General features: G+C 44.1%; 1 protein-coding gene across 6 annotated transcripts in view; it reads left to right on the top strand.

The window, feature by feature from the left end:
• The first annotated feature begins 6,829 nt into the window (after window positions 1-6,829).
• Window positions 6,830-21,340, top strand: part of tdrkh (tudor and KH domain containing) — a 35,044-nt gene continuing 20,533 nt past the window's right edge. For all 6 annotated transcript variants that reach the window (XR_013910847.1, XR_013910846.1, XM_026177601.2 and 3 more), the window contains exons 1-3: window positions 6,830-6,954; window positions 9,431-9,591; window positions 9,699-9,790. Coding sequence is in view for 4 of the 6 variants with exons in the window: in XM_026177601.2 (XP_026033386.1) it covers window positions 9,462-9,591; window positions 9,699-9,790 (222 nt within the window). In the remaining 2 variants the exon portion in view is untranslated. The remainder of the gene's footprint in view (window positions 6,955-9,430; window positions 9,592-9,698; window positions 9,791-21,340) is intronic.

Here is a 21,340-nt window from a genome sequence, read left to right as displayed (position 1 = left end):
CAGTATGATTACACCAACAAACCTGTGCTCTGCTCCAGACAGCTTTACAGCCATCGGGTCTCCTGCTCATCTATCCTTTCCCTCCAGGTCCTGTTGTTACTGAAGTAGGAAGAGCATGATTAAGGAATTATCCCAGCTCCCCTCCAGCCTTCCCTGGCTTTTATTCCATTCTAAAAGAGGCTGGGGTCATTGAGTCCAAGTGAGAATGTTCCACAACTTCCTTGCCTAAGCTACTGCAAGGAATTGCAGCTGGAAGGTTGTTGGTGCCTGTAGTGGTGGTAATCCCAGAACCAGGTGGTGGACACCCAACCTAAAGAGAGCTGTCAGACTGAAGGAGTCTTATCAGGCTTGGCTAGCATGTAGGATAACAAAGGCAGCTGAAAGGTACTGGCATACCAAGCAGAGTGCAGTTCAAGCAGTGGCTGATGCAAAAACTGTGTTATGGGAGGATTTCAGTGAGACCATGGAACAATACCTTCAGTCAGCCTCAAAACGATTCTGGCAAACCGTCAGATGACTCAGGAAGTGGTGCTGTACTTAAATTATATACAGCGGTATATGGTAAATTGACTGGTTTTGATATAGCACTTTTTTTCTACTCTCTGAGCAATCAAAGCTCTTTATACAACATGCCTCATTCACTAATTCATACAAGCCCTTTTTCACTGTAAGTGAAATATTTACACACATCCATACTCTTGGGGTTAATATCTTGCCCAAGGCTATTTAGCATGGAGACTGGAGAAGCCAGGGATTGAACCATCTTCTGATTAGAAGATGAGAAGGATTTTAAAATTTTTATTCTGAATTTAACAAGGAACTAATGAAGAGAGGCCAGTATGAGCAAAATATGCTCTCTCTTTCTGGTCCCTGTCAGGACTCTTGCTTCAGCATTTTGGATTAACTGAAGGTTTTTCAGGGAGTTTTTAGGACATCCTGATAATAAAGAATTACAGTAGTCCAGCCTAGAGATAATAAATGCATAAAGTAAATTTTCCAGCATCACTCTGAAACAGGATATTTCTCATTTTAAAGATGAAAATGCAAATTTTTAAAAAGGTAGTCCTATATATTTGTGTATTATATGCACAGAGGGACATGTCTTGGTCAAAAAACTAAGATTTCTCATTGTTACTGGAGGCCAAGGTAATGCCATCCAGAGTAAGCATCTGTCTAAATACCATATTTCGAAGCTTTTTAGGGCAGAGTACAACAACATCAGTTTGATCTGAATTTTTTAAAGCAGCTAATTAGAGGTCATCCAGGTCTTTATGTCTTCTAAGATGTTCTTGTATCTGGCTTCAGAATGAACTGCTCTTTGGTTTCCATTTTAGATATTGCAATGTTTTAAAGCTTAAATGCATATCACATGTGCCCCCCCCCCCCCCCCCCCCAAAAATAAAAAATAAAAAAATTCTTTGTATGTACGTGCAATTTTCTTTTCCCATTTCCTCTCTCTCTTATTTTATAAAGTATGTCCATGTCAAAATTGTGTTTTCATCTGGCAAGTTAACAGATGTTTAATAAACTTTTGATACATTTTGTTGTTATTTTTGTTAACTGCCGTGGTTGATTTACTGATTGAATCCAGATTTGGGAGAGACTGAAAAGTGCCCTCCTGCAAGGTGACAGGTGATTATCATCAACTGTTGTTTTCCACATTTGATGATAGGGCAGGACAAATTCAGCAGCGTGAGGATAAGGTGGACCAAGAGGAACCAGCCAAGCACCAGCTGAGAGGTTGAGAGAATGGGGAGAATAGAATCAGAATATCTTTATTGTTGTAACAAGTACAACTAAATTAAGTCCCTGCGGTGTTGCATCCTCTAGTTAAGTTTCTGGTGGAAACATTTAAAACGATTGTTTAATATTTGTTTCCTGTATTTGCAGAGGTATTTTCAACACAAATATAACTGCTGCGTATAGAGAAATAACAAATATGTGGTTAATCACTGAGGTTTATCCTGAAAGAAAGGGTGGTTTCTGTTAGGGAAAAAGGAAAAATAAAGGGAACTGTGGACAGCTTTGATTTATCCATAATGTGTTTAGTGAAATATTTTTTCATCCGAATGGGATTGTGCTAGTTCCAGTGAAAAAAGTATCAAGAGCTGCAAAACGTTGTACATTCATAACCTCAGTGTGTGAGTATCAACACCAAAATGTACTTGAAAACAAATGTCAAACAAATAGTTGTGTCAATGTATTTTTTTATGTGAAACACATTGTGGTGTGCTTTTTTTTTTCTTTTACGAATAACACTGCTACATAATGTGTTTGTTGCATATTACTGCTATAGTTTTTTATGTGTTATATATTTTGGTGAGTGAGTTCACCTACAGCATTACATAATTTATAAGGCTCTGTCTGTGAAGGTTCTCAGTCATCCAGGTCATCGTAGTCAAAGGAGCTTGCAAAGAAAAGCGTCTGGACTTCTTTAAGTTGCTTGAAGACATTTGACCTCTCATCCGAGAAGCTTCTTCAGTTCTAAGGTCAAATGGTGGAGAGTCCCAGATATAAACCTAGTGGGAGTAACCCCCCCACCCCCCTCAGACCCATAAACTCAGCCACTTACAACATTGCTAAACACCTTGCTACCATCCTTGCGCCTCTCGTGGGGAACACCCCACACCACATCAAGAACTCCACCGACTTCAGAAGAAAGTGTACTTTATTGGTCCCCGTGGGGAAAATCCCTCTCTACATTTAACCCATTCACTCAGTGAAGCAGTGGGCAGCCACTGGGCGCCCGGGGAGCAGTGTGTAGGGACGGTACCTTGCTCAGGGGTACCTCAGGGTAGCTGTTCAGGGGAATCGAACCCCCGACCTTCCGATCAAGGGGCCACCACTCTACCTACTGAGCTATCCCAGCCCTGACAAGGGCCAGAAACTTACCCTGGATCCAGATGAAACCATGGTGTCCTTTGATGTAGTCTCTCTCTTCACTTGCATACCCACCACGGAGGCCGTGGAGACTGTCAGAAAACGACTACAAGAAGACAGCTCCTTGGAGGACAGGACCAACTTCACACCCGATCAGATCTGCACACTGTTAGACCTCTGCCTCACCACTACATATTTCAAGTACAACGAAGGCTTCTACAGACAAAAACATGGTTGTGCCATGGGCTCCCCCGTGTCACCTATTGTAGCCAACCTTTACATGGAGGAAGTGGAAAGGAAGGCTCTTGGCTCTTTCAAAGGAAGAGTACCCAGCCACTGGTACAGATATGTGGACGACACCTGGGTCAAAATCAAGACACAAGAAGTGGAATCCTTCACTGCGCACATTAACGCTGTGGATAAAAACATCAAGTTCACCAGGGAAGACACAAAGGACGACTGTTTGCCTTTCCTGGATTGCGCCGTGCACATTGAAGAGAACGGCAAACTCAACATCGAAGTTTACCGGAAGCCCACACACACGGACCAGTACCTCCTCTTTGACTCCCATCACCCTTTGGAACACAAACTTGGAGTAATCAGGACCCTACACCACCGGGCAGAACGTGTTCCCTCTAAGCCTGAAGGGAAAAAGAAGGAACACACACATGTAAAGGAAGCACTCAAAACGTGCGGCTATCCTAAATGGGCGTTCTTAAAGTCAGCAAAGAGGCACAGAAAAGAAGACCAGACACCAGCGAGGGAGGATAAGAAGGACAGACGCAACAACATTGTCATCCCCTATGTAGCCGGTGTATCAGAGAAACTCAGGAGAGTTTTCTCCAAGCATGACATCCCAGTGTATTTCAGACCCAGCAACACGCTCAGACAGAAACTGGTTCACCCGAAAGACAAAACGCCAAAACACAAACTTAACAATGTGGTGTATGCTGTACAGTGCAGCGAGGAATGCTCAGACCTCTACATTGGAGAGACCAAACAGCCACTTCACAAGCGCATGGCACAACACAGAAGAGCCACCTCCACAGGACAAGACTCAGCAGTCCATCTGCATCTTAAGGATAAAGGACACTCTTTGAGGATGCCAATGTTCACATTTTGGACAGAGAGGACAGATGGTTTGAAAGAGGAGTGAAAGAAGCCATCTACTGTATGTCCACTGTGAGCGACCATCTTTGAACAGAGGCGGGGGTTTACGACACCAACTCTCTGCCATCTATAATCCAGTTTTGAGATCCCTTCCCAGACGCCTTAACGCCCACTCACATCCTGGGCCATCTGACCTCAGGAATTCGCATGATAAGGTGGGGCCAGGTTTCACAATGAACACACCCGAAACTCTGGCTGATTGGGACCCACACCCAGTTACACACCTTGGCTCAGGCGATTAGAGGATCATCAGGGGGTCCTTTTGTCCCTCTGTGGGGGGTCACTCCCACTAGGTTTATATCTGGGACTCGCCACCATTTGACCTTAGAACTGAAGAAGCTTCTCGGATGAGAGGTGAAACGTCTTCAAGTAACTTAAAGAAGTCCAGACGCTTTTCTTTGCAAGCTCCTTTGACAATTTATAAGGATGTTTATATTCCTGTATCATCTCTCTCCCCCCCCAGCCTGTTTCAATGACTACCGCCCCGTGGCACTGACACCCATTATTATGAAGTGCTTTGAACGACTAGTCATGTCACACATCAAATCCACCCTACCTCCCACCCTGGACCCACACCAGTTTGCATACAGAGCGAAACGATCCACAGAGGATGCAATCTGCTCTGCCCTCCACCCGGCCCTAACTCATCTGGACAAGAAAGACTCATATGTGAGAATGCTGTTCATAGACTTTAGCTCAGCATTCAACACCATAATACCACAACAACTCATCTGTAAACTGGACAGACTGGGCCTCAGCACCTCCCTCTGCAACTGGCTGCTGGATTTCCTCAGCCAGAGGCCTCAAGCGGTGCGTGTGGGCAACAAGGTCTCAAACAGCATCACCCTGAGCACGGGGGCTCCACAAGGCTGTGTGCTCAGTCCTCTGCTCTTCACCCTGTTGACACATGACTGCACACCAACCTACAGCTCCAACCACCTTGTGAAGTTTGCGGACGACACAACGCTGGTGGGGCTCATCACCAACACTACATCACTACAGGAAAGAGGTTGAGCTCCTGACCACGTGGTGTAGAGACAACAACCTCCTGCTAAATGTCAGTAAGACCAAGGAGATTATTGTCAACTTCCAGAGAGGCCACACCTGTCACCCCCCATTGACCATCGACGGCGCTGCGGTGGAGAGGGTGAGCAGCACCAAGTTCCTGGGGGTGCACATCAGTGAGGACCTCTCTTGGACCACCAACACAGCATCACTGGCCAAGAAAGCACAACAGCGCCTCTACTTCCTGCACAAACTCAAGCGGGCAAGTGCTCCACCACCCATCCTGACTACATTCTACAGAGGAACTATTGAAAGTATCCTCTCCAGCTGCATCACTGTGTGGGGCGGTAGCTGCACTGACTATAACAGAAAAGCTCTACAACACATTGTGAGAACAGCTGAGAGGATAGCTGGTGTACCACTCCCCTCCCTGCAAGACATTTACACCACTCGCCTCACCCGCAAAGCCATCACAATTGTCAACGATGCAACCCACCCACACTGTCTGTTCAGCCTCCTGGCCTCTGGAAAGAGATACAGAAGTCTCCGCTCCCGCACTACCAGGCTCACCAACAGCTTCATCCACCAGGCTGTGAGACTGCTGAACTCTTTTCCCTCCCGGCTCCCAGCCAGCAGAATCACCAGATTGGCAGAAGTATAGGAAGACAGAATTGGACTCTACCCCCCCCCCCCCCCCCCACTCACCCACGCACACTCTCCAACAAGGAAACACTCTCTGAACCAAGAACTGAAAACATTCCTGACTTGCATTGCAATTGCACACACCTGCTGCTATATATATATTTTTAGTATTTCTTTTAGCACTATTTATATTATTATATTACTATTTATTACTTTATTGTTAGGGCTGTTTTTGTTGTGCATCTGCACCTTATTGTTGTCAATGTCTACGCATGGGACAGTGTGAAACGTAATTTCAATTCCTTTGTATGGCAAGTACATTTGAAGAAATTGACAAATAAAAGTATTCTATTCTATTCTATTCTATTCTATTCTATTCTATTATGCCTACTTACCTGAAAAACATCAGTCTGTTTAAAGCTCTCTTTTCCATCCTAAGAGAAGAATGATATTGTGTGTTCGTACAGTTTTACATTTTATCTGAAAAAAAAAATCACATCTTTTTTTGTTTTTTGTAGCTATCACTATAGGCAATGCCCTTAAATATGACTGACGTTTCCAGACAGCTGTAGTGGTTGCAATATGTTCTCTGAGGCACTAATAGAAGGCAATATTCCCTGGAGGTCCTCTGAGGTTCTCCCATAACATCAACAGTTTAAACAAGTTCTCTTAAGGTTCTACATAACTTACCTTCAGGAAATAATCCTAGATCACTCTCCAAATTGTAACCTTCAGGTAAGGTTCTAGAAAACTAAAGTTTTGCCTGTACCTTTTTCAGTAAAACACCTGGTTTCACTGACAGTACAAATTATGGTCAGCAGTTGTACTTTTTAAATTTTGTTTGAATATTGGAATTGCGACAAATTTGCTCAAATATTAAAACAAATGAATGTATTCAGCACAAGAGTTGACACACAGGTTGTCTGTGATGTCTGTCTGTTGCCACCGGGTGGTGCTGAGGTCTGATTCTGAGGGGAACGCCTCTTCTTCACAGTCACTGGGCTGAGAGAGCTTGCACGCAGCTTGCGCAGCGAGAAGTGGGCTTCCGGTTGACGGCTTAAAATAAAATGTTTCATTTAAATAATCACGTTTGTGGTTAATAGATTTTTCATAGTGAATTATTTATAAAGTGTTTTTTTTAGTGTTAATAGCTAATTTGCTGCTGCACATTAGAAAATTCAATATTCGAAAATTAAATACTAAATATTGTTTCCGGTTTATTGAGAACTTCCTCCTAGGAGGTTAACAAATCGACAGGTAAGGTCGAGTGGGAAGGGAGTGGAAACTCTTTCCAAAATGCCGTTGATTCTAAATCGTATTAGCGTCGAAAACATATAAAGGCTGTGATATCATGTATCTGAGCATGCTAGTGGCGTTTAGTTACCTTGTGTCAGTGCTGAAAGCAGCAGCTAGCTTATCTTGTATGAGCAGGTCTGAGGAGACTGCATGCAGTATTCGAATCTAAATGTAATATTTGTTCTATATTATTGTCCTAAAGTGGTAAGCTGCTGCTAAACAGAACTATCAAATGCCCAAAATATATACACTCCTGAGCAAATGCATGCAGGGTGCAATTATCACGTTGTGTTATATTTAGGAAGACATGCCACATTCAATGGGTTTTTAAGTACGATTCTCATTAGAAGGCAGCTGGGTTGAAGCCTACACTCAATGGTGTGAGTCATGAAAGTCGTTCTTAAAATTTTTGTTTAACGAGATCAGACGGGGTCATTATTTGATTTTCCGTGAATGTGCTGATCATAACTACATGCCTATGTAAAAAGAGAGTGGAAGAAAACTGGGATAAAAACAGAAAGACAAAGAAAGGCTGGGCTTGAGATTCTAACCTACAACCATTTCTACAAACTGCCCTCTCAAAGATCTCCTAAAGTTTTTAGTATCATAGTCAATTCTTGCCAACATTTTCTGTATGATCCAATTTCTTACATAGCTTCTGTCCAGTTTTTGAAATTTGGGGAGGATGTGTCTTTCCATACTCTTCGGGTTATTCTTGTGGCTGTAAAAGCACCTGCTTTTGCCACCACAAAGCAGTATTTGGATGCAGTGGGTAAGACCGACTGGTCTCAGAAAAAACATAACCTTGGTGATTTGGGTATTATCAAACTTAACCAGTCCACTACACGATCTAGATTTTTTTTTTCCCAAAAGGGATACACTTGTTTAAATTCCCAAATAACATGAATAAATGTTCCTTTTCTGATTTACATTTCCAACAGAAATTGTTGCACATTACATCCAAACTATAAGTGGGTAAAATAAAACCCACGTATTACTTTAGAAATGGCATGAATTTTCCATGGGCCTTTTTAAAAGGTATTTATTAGTATTGGAGAGTACTCCAGACCAGTTCTTCTTGCTCATTGCACATCCAAGGTCCTTTTGCCAAATCCTCAGAGTATTGAAGGTGTCCTTTTTCTATTTGTTTAACAGTTTATAAAGCACAGCTGCCTTATGTGCAACTTCATAAAGATCCAAAAAGTCACTCACTTGGTTCTTGTTCATGATAAATTGGACTTTAAAAATATTTTCTCTCATTTGTAAGTATTGCCAGAAAGTCTCTTTTCAAAACGCTTTTCTGAATAATTTCATATGACAAACCACTCCATCCAAATAAACATTGCTCATTGTACATATTCCTTTTTCAAGCCAATGTTTCCGATACACACATCACATAAAGATGTATAGATAGTCTCAGATATGAAAAATCACATTTTATGTTTATATATTTATATTTCTTCCTCTGTCTCAATGTCCATGTTTTCTTTCTACTGATCCTCGGTTTATTTTTATCTTACAGAAAGTCTTACATTTTTTGGTCAAATTGGCCAAGTACCTGTGAGGTTATTCCAACAGGCAACATCATTGAGACAGTTGATTTTTGGGAGCCACACCAATGTAATCATTTTTATCTTTTGAATGAGATGGTCCATATTTGAAAGTACAGTTTTATCTAAATCTGAATTTAATAGAAACCCTCAGTACTGCATTGTGTATGTATATACATAGTGGTGTAAAAAGAAAAAAAAAGTGTTTGACCCATTCCTGATTTCCTTCCTTCCTTCCTCCTCGTCACGCTTGACTGTTTCAGATCATCAAACAAATGTAAATATTAGACAAAGATAACGCAAGTAAACACAAAATGAAGTTGTTTTTCTGAAGGGAAATGTTTGGCCATCTGTTCATGACCTCAAGCTGAAGTGCACTTGGGTTCTGGAGCTGCACAATGATCCAAAACACCAGAAAGTCCACCTCTTAAAAAAACCAAAGAATATTTGTAGTGGCCTGACCTGAATCTTTTGTTTAACTAATTCAAAGGTCCTGGGCTTTTGAGTTTGAATTTGAGCAACATCTGATACAGTATATATTTTTTCTGTTTAAATGTTCTTTTTGATGTTTTATTTATTGTTAATTGAAACAAAGATATCTTTATAAAAATAACTGATATTTAAATTCTCTTTGCTCTTAATCATATTATTTATGAATGTTTACCTAGCTCAAAGTAGATGTGGCACAATGTGTGCTGATGACTATTCTTGAGAGCCACAGTTTCTGTGTTGCAATAAGGGGTCATTCTCAGGACGAAGCAATAAGATGTCCAAATAAAAACATTCTATAAACTGTAGCTGGCAACATGGATGGAAGAAGGAGGAGTAGATCATTAATAAGGCTGATAGTACCAATGGATGGAGACTTGTGTCGTGTGTGTGTTTAGGTAAAGCATCCTGCAGGGTGCACAAGGTGTCATGGATGCAGTGAAGGAAGGTCATAAGACCAGCTTGAGCTCTGGGAAAATAGTGGCTCTGGCTGCAGGGCTTTCCGTCGGGGCCACTCTGGGCTACATCATCTATCGCCACATAAACGGCACCAAGAGCAGTAAGTATCTCTCATTGAACAGGTATCATTCCAAACCTAATTTGTGTATGATAATTAATAGATTTTATTTTATTATGAGCTTATCTGTATATGATTGATATTAACAGATCAGGGTCCCAACACTGAGGTGTCCAAGATGACGCTTCCTATAGAGGTGTACAGGAACATGTACCGATGCCAAGCCACATTTTTAGACATGGTGAGTTGTTCAGACCTTTTCACTGTCTGCTTCTTTGTTGCTTGTTCCGTGTGGTTGAACGTTTATTGTAAATGAGTGGAAATAACCGGAATGCATTTATTTTGTGGCAACATGGTGGTTAGCACTGTTATCTTACAGCACGAAGGTCCTGAGTTCAAATCCACCAACTGGCTGGGGACTTTGTGTTTGTGTGGGTTCTCTCTTGGTACTCTGCAATAAGTCTGACTTTTTCTGTTTAACTGAAACCTGGCAACAACCTGATGACTTTTCTCCGCTAAATGAATCTACTCCTCTGGGGTTTGTTTGCTTTTCTAAACCTCGCTGCTCAGGTCGTGGGGGTGGTCTCGCGATCATTTTTCGTCAGCACTTGAAGGTCCTGCCAGTTAATGTTCATACCTTTAGCTCCCTAGAGTGCCTTGCATGTGAGCTGACTGGACCCATTCCCACCATGATAGCTACTGTCCGTCCCCCCCCCCCCCAAAACCTAACCCTGACTTCCTCAGTGACTTTGCTAATCTGCTAACCCATCCTTCATCTCTCTCCCCAAATGTTATCTTGGTGGGAGATTTCAACATTCATATATAATAATATGAATATATAATAATGACCTTCTGGTCACCAGAGACCTTTCCCCCTGTCTCGAGGGCTTTGAATTTAAACAATTTATTGACTTTTCCCACTCACTCCAAAGGGCACACCTTGGACTTGATTTGCTGTTCTGGTCTTACTCCCTCGAATCTTTCTGCCTCTAAAATTCCCATAACTGACCATTTCCTCCTTTCATTTAACCTCAGTCTCAGCTGCTCTTCTACCAAACCAAACCGTCTCATCTCATTCCACAACATCAAGAACATTGTATGGACATTCTCACTACCAGACTGGACAATATTCAGATTCCGGACTTCTATTCTGCTCCTGATGATTTGTTATTATATTATAAAAATTGTTTACTCAATGTCCTTGATTCTCTGGCTCCTGTAAAAACTCACTCTGTTTCCTTCACTCGCTCTGCTCCCTGGTTTTACCTATGAACTCCGAGCATTGAAGGCCAAAGCTTGCGCAGCTAGAGCATAGATACAGTGGCTTGCAAAAGTATTCGGCCCCCTTGAACTTTCCCACATTTTGTCACATTACAGCCACAAACATTAATCAATTTTATTGGAATTCCACGTGAAAGACCAACACAAAGTGGTGCACACGTGAGAAGTGGAACGAAAATCATACATGATTCCAAACATTTTTTACAAATAAATAACTGCAAAGTGGGGTGTGCGTAATTATTCAGCCCCCTGAGTCAATACTTTGTAGAACCACCTTTTGCTGCAATTACAGCTGCCAGTCTTTTAGGGTCTGTCTCTACCAGCTTTGCACATCTACAGACTGAAATCCTTGCCCATTCTTCTTTGCAAAACAGCTCCACAACTGCCCTGAGGTTGGCCTCAGAGGTTGTCTAAGAGAATACTGGGAGCAACAACACCATGAAGTCCAAAGAACACACCAGACAGGTCAGGGATAAAGTTATTGAGAAATTTAAAGCAGACTTATGCTACAAAAAGATTTCCCAAGCCTTGAACATCCCACGGAGCACTGTTTAAGCGATCATTCAGAAATGGAAGGAGTATGGCACAACTGTAAACCTACCAAGACAAGGCCGTCCACCTAAACTCACAGGCCGAACAAGGAGAGCACTGATCAGAAATGCAGCCAAGAGGCCCATGGTGACTCTGGACGAGCTGCAGAGATCTACAGCTCAGGTGGGGGAATCTGTCCATAGGACATCCAAGATGGCGGCGCGTGAACAACGCGAGGCTCAGTGTCTCTCCAGAATCTGCTATTTAGCGGTTTTTTATCTACTTTTAACCGGATTATTCGTCCAGAATTGCTGTGCGTTGCTGACCTACAGCAGACAAGAGCTTCTGGACATCTGGACTCATAACTCCAACAGTTTTGTCGCCGATCTCCGACTCATCCCAGAGATCTCCAGAACACCGGAGGCTGCCCATTCTTCCCGGCCGGGCGGAAGTGCGCGCAGACGGCGCCGAGATCGTAAACAAAGGCGAGGTAGGCGCGGAGGGCTACGGGATAAGCTAAAGCTAACACCACACCGGCTGCCTTTACCCAGTATTTTCCTCGCCAATGTCCGTTCTCTGGCAAACAAAATGGATGAGATACGGCTCTCCATCACTAACAACAGACGGATTATGGACTCAAATGTCATGTTTTTCACCGAAACATGGTTGAACAACAGCTGCCCGGACAATGCTATCGAGTTAGCAGGACACTACACACACCGAGCCGACAGGCTAGCAGATGACTCCGGCAAGACCAGAGGTGGAGGTTTGTGCATTTATATTAACAATGCTTGGTGCATGAACTCCACTACTACTGAGAGTCACTGCTCACCTAATGCGGAGTTTTTAATGGGCAAATGCAGACCTTATTACTAGGGGTGCAACGATATTCGTATCGATATTGAACCGTTCGATACAGTGCTTTCGGTTCGGTACGCATATGTATCGAACAATACAACATTTGTAATTTATTTTATCAACTTTCCTTCTGACGATGCTGTCTGTGTTGAGCGCTCAGTGAATCTGCGTTCGACTACTCCGCCTAGGCTGCACTGTCGAGCGCAGATCCACTGAGCGCTCAACACAGACAGCATAGTCAGGAGGAAGAGCGCAGGGCAAGCTAGCGAGACAGAAGTTAAGCTCTCCTTGCAAGATGGACCTCCCCCACCCTCATTCAGATCTGGCGTTTGGAATTATTTTGGTTTTCATGTGACGTATGACCCTGAAGGTAAGCGAGTCATGGACTAAAGTAAAACAGTATGTTGGATGTGCCATGCAATGCTTAATTACATTGGTGTGAACTAGTGTGTTAGCGCAGTTAGCTCGTTAACGTGTTGGCCGTCTAGCCCCATGCACGGGGCGATCGGCGGTAGCTCGTTAACGGAGATTTGCCGTGTTGTGGCGTTAAGGTCATTTCAACGAGATTAACCTGAAAGCACTAGTGGGAACACAACGAATATGACTGCACATTTACGCCGACATCATCATCCTAGTGCAAAGACAAAAACAACAAGCATGCTACTAACTTTAGCCGAGTCATTTAGACAGCTGTTAGCACGTGATTCTCCTTATGCTGCTGAGAATATAGCCCAGAAGAAGCAGATAGTATAGCTTTTATTTTGGAAAGAGACATTTCTCTGTAATAAACTCTCTTTTCCAAAGATGAGTGATTCCTCAATCAGATACAGGGCTCGCAAAATCGCTAGCCCGACGTCCCGGAGCTAGCGATCTTTCCAGTCGGGCTACAAAAATCTCTCTGCCCTGCCCGTCGGGCTATTGTAGGAAAAATATATGTCAATGCTTTTGCATTCTTTCAGAAATGTAGCTGGGTAATTATGTCATTGGCATCGGTGAGCCACTGTCAATATGTGACATATTGAAATCGCGTTTGAATTTGCGCTTGTTTTTTTGCTTTCACTTTGCAATGACAGCACTGATCTGTGAGTGATGATAATTTGTGCACCAATTCCTCTGACATCGTCTTATTAATCGTTAGCTTACTATGCAAACATGACAAGTGAAATCTCCCGCAGCAAGCTTAAACATGTGAGAGGTTGATCGCGCAGAGAATCGCTGAGCTTATGTGAGTCCGTGTGTAAAAGTACCAGTATATATATTTTAGTTCTGCTGAGCCAAATAAGACAGGTCGGGGTGAAGAAGTGACAGCCAAAGAAAAGCTTACCACAAAACGGAGAAGTTATGACAAATCAGACTATAAGGCAAAAAGAAAGTGCAGCTTTATGGTTTCATGGACAAAAGAATTTCTGTGGCTGCAATATGACGAGCTAAATAACCAGGGGTGCACATAAGTGGTCCGCAGGTGCGCATTCGCTGTCAAAATAAAAAACGCGCACAAGGGTTAGGGTTAAATTTAAAAACTGTACTTTTGAGTTAAAATATATATTTATAATTTTAATAAATGACAAATTAAAAAGGCATGAACATTTTTTTTGTATCGAAAAAATATCGAACCGTGACACCAAAGTATCGAACCGAACCGTGAATTTTGTGTATCGTTGCACCCCTACTTATTACCTCCCCAGAGAACTCACTTCTATCATACTCACTGCCGTGTATACAGTGGGGCAAAAAAGTATTTAGTCAGCCACCGATTGTGCAAGTTCCCCCACTTAAAATGATGACAGAGGTCAGTAATTTGCACCAGAGGTACACTTCAACTGTGAGAGACAGAATGTGAAAAAAAAATCCATGAATCCACATGGTAGGATTTGTAAAGAATTTATTCGTAAATCAGGGTGGAAAATAAGTATTTGGTCACCTCAAACAAGGAAAATCTCTGGCTCTCACAGACCTGTAACGTCTTCTGTAAGAAGCTTTTCTGTCCCCCACTCGTTACCTGTATGAATGGCACCTGTTTGAACTCATCATCTGTATAAAAGACACCTGTCCACAGCCTCAAACAGTCAGACTCCAAACTCCGCCATGGCCAAGACCAAAGAGCTTTCGAAGGACACCAGGAAAAGTATTGTAGACCTGCACCAGACTGGGAAGAGTGAATCTACAATAGGCAAGCAGCTTGGTGTGAAAAAATCAACTGTGGGAGCAATCATCAGAAAATGGGAGACATACAAGACCACTGATAATCTCCCTCGATCTGGGGCTCAACGCAAGATCTCATCCCGTGGGGTCAAAATGATCATGAGAACGGTGAGCAAAGATCCCAGAACCACACGGGGGGACCTGGTGAATGACCTGCAGAGAGCTGGGACCAAAGTAACAAAGGTCACCATCAGTAACACACTACAACGGCAGGGAATCAAATCCCGCAGTGCCAGACGTGTTCCGCTGCTGAAGCCAGTGCATGTCCAGGCCCGTCTGAAGTTTGCCAGAGAGCACATGGATGATACAGCAGAGGATTGGGAGAATGTCATGTGGTCAGATGAAACCAAAGTAGAACTTTTTGGTATAAACTCAACTCGTCGTGTTTGGAGGAAGAAGAATACTGAGTTGCATCCCAAGAACACCATACCTACTGTGAAGCATGGGGGTGGAAACATCATGCTATGGGGCTGTTTTTCTGCCAAGGGGACAGGACGACTGATCCGTGTTAAGGACAGAATGAATGGGGCCATGTATTGTGAGATTTTGAGCCAAAACCTCCTTCCATCAGTGAGAACTTTGAAGATGAAACGAGGCTGGGTCTTCCAACATGACAATGATCCAAAACACACCACCCGGGCAACAAAGGAGTGGCTCCGTAAGAAGCATTTGAAAGTCCTGGAGTGGCCTAGCCAGTCTCCAGACCTCAACCCCATAGAAAATCTGTGGCGGGAGTTGAAAGTCCGTGTTGCTCGGCGACAGCCCCAAAACATCACTGCTCTCGAGAAGATCTGCATGGAGGAATGGGCCAAAATACCAGCTACTGTGTGTGCAAACCTGGTAAAGACCTATAGTAAACGTTTGACCTCTGTTATTGCCAACAAAGGTTATGTTACAAAGTATTGAGTTGTATTTTTGTTATTGACCAAATACTTATTTTCCACCCTGATTTACGAATAAATTCTTTACAAATCCTACCATGTGGATTCATGGATTTTTTTTTTCACATTCTGTCTCTCACAGTTGAAGTGTACCTCTGGTGCAAATTACTGACCTCTGTCATCATTTTAGGTGGGGGAACTTGCACAGTCGGTGGCTGACTAAATACTTTTTTGCCCCACTGTATACCCCCCGACGCTAATGCTAGGTTGGCCATGAAAGAACTTTCTGCAGCCATTAACAAACACCAGAATAAACACCCCGAGGCTGCTTTTATTGTTGCTGGCGACTTCAACCACACCAACTTAAAGACAGTCCTCTCCAGATTCCACCAACATGTCTCCTGCCACACCAGAGGAGACAAGACTTTAGACCATGTGTATTCCAACCTGGCTGGAGCCTACAAAGCAACACCCCTCCCCCACATTGGACAATCGGACCATCTCTCCCTGTTCCTCACACCACTCATCCAACGTGTGAAACCTGCTGTGAAGACAATTAAAGTGTGGCCAGAGGGGACAGAGGGGACAGACGCAGTGCTCCAGGACAGATTTAAAAACACAGACTGGAATATGTTCACCCACACAGACCTGGACCAGTACGCCTCATCTGTACTGGATTACATCTCCGAAACCACAGACAGTGTCACCACCCAGAAACGGATCACCATGTACCCCAACCAGAAGCCTTGGATGAACCGGGATGTTCGTCTTCTCCTGAAGGCCCGCAACACCGCCTTTAGGTCAGGAGATGCACACGCCTACAGTACAGCCAGGGCTAATCTAAAGAAGGGCATCAAAAAAGCCAAACACCATTACAAAAAGAAGGTAGAAGAACACTTCTCCAACTCCAACCCCCGACGCATGTGGCAAGGACTCCAGACCATTACAAGAGTACAGGACCACCAAACCCTCCCCCGCATCCTCTGATGTCTCCTTCCTCAACGAGCTCAACAACTTTTATGCTCGTTTTGAGCGAGGGAACCCTACAACCACAACCAAAGCAGACGTGACGCCAGACCACCAACCTCTGACTCTCTCCCCTACTGATGTAGGAGCGGTGCTGAGCAGGATCAATGTCCACAAGGCTGCAGGTCCTGATGGCATCCCCGGGCGTGTTCTCAGAGCGTGTTCTGGGGAGCTTGCAGGAGTGCTCACAGACATATTCAACCTGTCCTTGGCCCACGCTGTGGTACCGGCCTGCTTCAAATCCACCTCCATCGTCCCGATACCCAAAAACTCCAACCCATCTTGCCTCAATGACTACCGCCCAGTAGCACTCACCCCCATCATCACTAAGTGCTTAGAGCAGCTGGTCCTAGCACACTTCAAATCCTGTCTCCCCCCCACCCTGGACCCCCACCAATTCGCATACCGCCAGAACAGGAGCACAGAGGATGCAGTCTCCATCGCACTGCACTCTGTCCTCTCACACCTGGACATCAACAACACCTACGCCAGAATGCTGTTTATAGACTTCAGTTCAGCATTCAATACAATCCACCCCTCACAACTCATCAGGAAACTGACAGACCTGGGCATCAGTTCCCTCATCTGCAAATGGTTACTGAACTTCCTGACCAACCGCCCCCAACATGTCCGGCTGGATAACCACTGTTCATCTACAGTCACGATGAACACCGTGTACCACAAGGCTGTGTGATGAGCCCTTTCCTCTACTCCCTCTTCACCCACGACTGCAGACCTGCTGATGGTTCCAACACCATCATTAAGTTTGCAGATGACACCACGGTGATTGGCCTCATCAGTGACAATGATGAGGCCGCCTACAGGGAGGAGGTGGATCGTCTGGCTGAGTGGTGCGACAGAAACAACCTGCTGCTTAACACCGAGAAGACCAAGGAGCTCATCGTGGACTACAGGAGGAATGCTGACCCACATCCACCCATCCACATTAAGGGGACGGCTGTGGAGCGTGTGAGCAGCTTCAAGTTCCTGGGAGTCCACATCTCCGAGGATCTCACCTGGACAACCAACTGCTCCAAGCTGGTCAAGAAGGCTCACCAGGGCCTCTTCTTCTTGAGGACTCTGAGGAAGAACCACCTGTCCTCAGACATCCTGGTGAACTTCTATCGTTGCACCATCGAGAGCATCCTGACCAACTGTATAACAGTCTGGTATTGGAACTGCTCTGCCTCGGACCAGAAGGCGTTGCAGAGGGTCGTGAAAACTGCCCAGCGCATCGCCGGAGCACCACTTCCTGCCATGAAAGACATCTACAGGAAGCGGTGTCTGAAAAGGGCTGGGAAAATCATCAAAGACCCCAGTCACCCATCACATGGACTCTTCACCCTCCTGCCCTCTGGGAGGCGCTACAGGAGCCTCCGGACTAAGACCACCAGGTACCGGAACAGCTTCTTCCCCACAGCTGTCAGACTCCTGAACTCTGCCTCCTGACATCTGACCCACGTTAACACATGGACTGAACACACACACACCCACAATGGACAACCGTACCCTCAAACACACAATAATAACATGGACTGAACCACCACTCACAACCACTAGCACTTTATATAGCCTCTGTAGGAATTATATCTCACTTATCTTAACTGAACTACTGTATAGCTCTGTGTAAATAATCATTCTGTACATTCGATAATTTTTAACCCTACAACTGTTTACAACTTGCATAGTTCCCATTTCTGTATAGCTGTATATCTCAGATTTCTGTAAAGTTATTTATTTCATATTCTGTATAGTTTTTCATATTTATATCCTGTTCATAGCCTGTACATAGCTTGTACTCACTACAGCCTGTACATACTTATAGTTATAGAATATTCACAACATACTTCATACCGTGTACATTATAACATACCATAATAGACCCATTTCTGTAATATACTCACATATCTATATTATTGCTAATATATATTGTAATATATCTATATCACTAAAGCACTTCTGGATGGATGCAAACTGCATTTCGTTGCCCTGTACCTGTGAATGTGCAATGACAATAAAGTTGAATTCTAATTCTAATTCTAATTAGTCGTGCACTGCACAAAGTTGGCCTTTATGGAAGAGTGGCAAGAAGAAAGCCATTGTTAACAGAAAACCATAAGAAGTCCCTTTGCAGTTTGCCACAAGCCATGTGGGGGACACAGCAAACATGTGGAAGAAGCTACTCTGGTCAGATGAGACCAAAATGGAACTTTTTGGCCAAAATGCAAAACGCTATGTGTGGCAGAAAACTAACACTGCACATCACTCTGAACACACCATCCCCACTGTCAGATATGGTGGTGGCAGCATCATGCTCTGGGGGTGCTTCTCTTCAGCAGGGACAGGGAAGCTGGTCAGAGTTGATGGGAAGATGGATGGAGCCAAATACAGGACAGTCTATACTGATAAAACGTTCTTTGGATCCTAACAACTTTAACAACCTCCATCTGATTTCTAATCTACCCTTCATCTCTAAAATACTCGGAAAAGTAGTTGGAACTTTATTCACAACTGGTTAATAATAACATCTACGAGAGATTTCAATCTGGTTTTCGTTCATGTCACAGTACAGAAACTGCTTTACCTAAAGTCACTAATGTCGAGAAGATCACTGGTCTTCTTGACATTCTCGCCCTTTTGGATCTGAACTCAGCCTTCGACACCATCTCTCACTCCGTCCTTCTAAGCAGACTTTCCTCTCTCGGCATCTCTGACACACCCCTAGCCTGGTTTCAATCATATCTCCTTGACCGCTCCCAGTTTATTCAACTGAAATCATTCCGCTCTCGTCTATTCCCGGTCACTTCTGGTGTACCCCCAAGGTTCAGTCTTAGGCCCTCATCTCTTCATAATATACATCCTCCCTCTAGAATTTGATCTTCACTTTCACTGTTTTGCTGATGACACCCAGTTAAATCTTTCCTGCAGACCTGATTCCTCCCTCCCACCTTCTTCCCTTACAGAATGTCTATCCGAATTAAAATCCTGGTTTATCTCAGATTCAGATTCAAGATTCAATATTCTTTATTTGTCACGTGCATGGTTATACAGGTGTAACACGCAGTGAAATGTGACCTGATACGTTCCTCGACTGTGCAAAGAAAAAAGAGCGAGACAGACAGAACTTTGTATACAGTGAATGAGTATATGCAAAGAGGACATAATGTGCAGCAAGTGGGTGAGTTATGTACATTATATAAATAGAAATAAAATAAAACAATCTGGAAATTTACAGCTTGTGTACATTGCGTGGGAAGGGTGTTAAAGTCTCCTGTGCTATAGTGAGGCCAGAAAGATCAGGATGATATGAGAATGTGGTAATGAGTCCTGTCTCAGTCACTTAAGGGTGATTGCTGATTCGACACACGAATGGCCTGAGGATAAAAACTCCTCTTGAGCCTCTCTGTTTTTGTTCAGATGGTGGAGAACCTTCTGCCTGATTTCAGAAGCGGGAACAGTTTGTTGCTGGGATGGGACAGGTCCTTCAAAATCTCAGTTGCTCTAGTTCAGCATCTCTTGATGTAAATTTCCTGTAGGGAAGGGAGAGCAGTCCTGCAGCAGCGTTCTGCCATATGGATTACTTTCTGGAGAGTTTTTTTTTTATCCTTGACACCGCTGTTTTCATACCAGCATGTGATGTTCTGTGTGAGGATGCTCTCCACAGTGCCTGTATAGAAAGTCCTGAGAATCACTGGAGAGACTCTGAACTTCCTCAGTTGTCGTAGGTGATACAGGCGCTGCCTAGCCTTTTTGGTCTGGACCTGAATGTGGTCAGCCCATGTCAGGTCTGAGGAGATGTGGACACCGAGATACTTGAAGGACTGCACACTCTACTGGAGCTCCATTAATGATAATGGGCTTGTAGTCTCTGTGCTGACTCCTTCTTAAGTCCACCACCAGCTCCTTGGTCTTGCCGTCATTGAGCAGATTCTTCACTTCATCCATCGTTGTTGGAGATGGCATTCTCACATAGTTACCCTGTTTCTTGTTCACGTGGCTAAGGGTTGTGTGCAAGACGTGGGCGATGGCGTCCTCCGTGGATCTGTTGGGTCAGTAGGCGAACTGGAGCGGATCTGTGGTGTCTGGGATGGAAGAGGAGATGGTTTTCTTCAGGTCAGTGCAACTGGCCGGTAGTCATTCAGGCATGAGGGCTTGTTGTTCTTGGGGACAGGGATGATGGTAGATCTCTTGAAGCATGTGGGGACCACAGACTTAGCCAGGTACTCGTTAAAATCGAAGTGAACACACCTGCTAGCTGGTCAGCACAGCAGCGCAGCAGACGGCCGGTGATGCTGTCTGGCCCCGCCGCTTTCCTTGTGCTCACTCTGCAATGCTGAGCGCCGGTCCTTCTCTGATGACATCACCGTCCTCTAATTTTCTAAAGCTCAATGAGGATAAAACTGAAATCCTCCTTATTGGCACCAAATCTGACCTTCTGAAGGCGAACCATTTCTCACTCACTATCAATAACTCCACAGTTTTCCCTTCTCCTCAGGTGAAGAGCCTTGGTGTCATCCTAGACATTTCACTTTCCTATAATCTCACATCAATAATCTCACCTGTTCTGGCTACTTCCATCTAAGCAATATTAACAGATTACGTCCTTCTCTTTCCACTCTTGTCCACAGTCTTGTTACCTCCCGCATTGACTACTGCAACTCTCTCTTGCATGGTCTTCCCCAAAAATCCCTCCATAAGCTTCAACTGGTTCAGAACTCTGCTGCTCGCATTATCACCAGAACCCCCTCCTACATCACCCCTGTTCTTCAGGAACTTCACTGGCTCCCAGTGAAATTCCAGATAATATACAAACTTCTTCTGCTCACCTTCAAGGCCATTCATAACCTCGCTCCTCCTTACCTTTGTGACCTGTTAAGCACTACTTTTTCTGCCTGCTCACTTTGATCTTCTTCTATCCAGCTTTCTGTGCCTTCCTTCCACCTCACCACCATGTGAAGCAGAGCTTTTAGCTGCTCTGCTGCCAGGCTGTAGAACTCTCTACTCCCTGATGT

This window comes from Astatotilapia calliptera, chromosome 8 (genome assembly GCF_964374335.1).
Source record: "Astatotilapia calliptera chromosome 8, fAstCal68.1, whole genome shotgun sequence".
NCBI classification, from domain to species: domain Eukaryota; kingdom Metazoa; phylum Chordata; class Actinopteri; order Cichliformes; family Cichlidae; genus Astatotilapia; species Astatotilapia calliptera.
The sequence above is the reverse complement of the archived record's forward strand: the minus strand, read 5'-3'. Positions and strand labels throughout refer to the sequence as shown.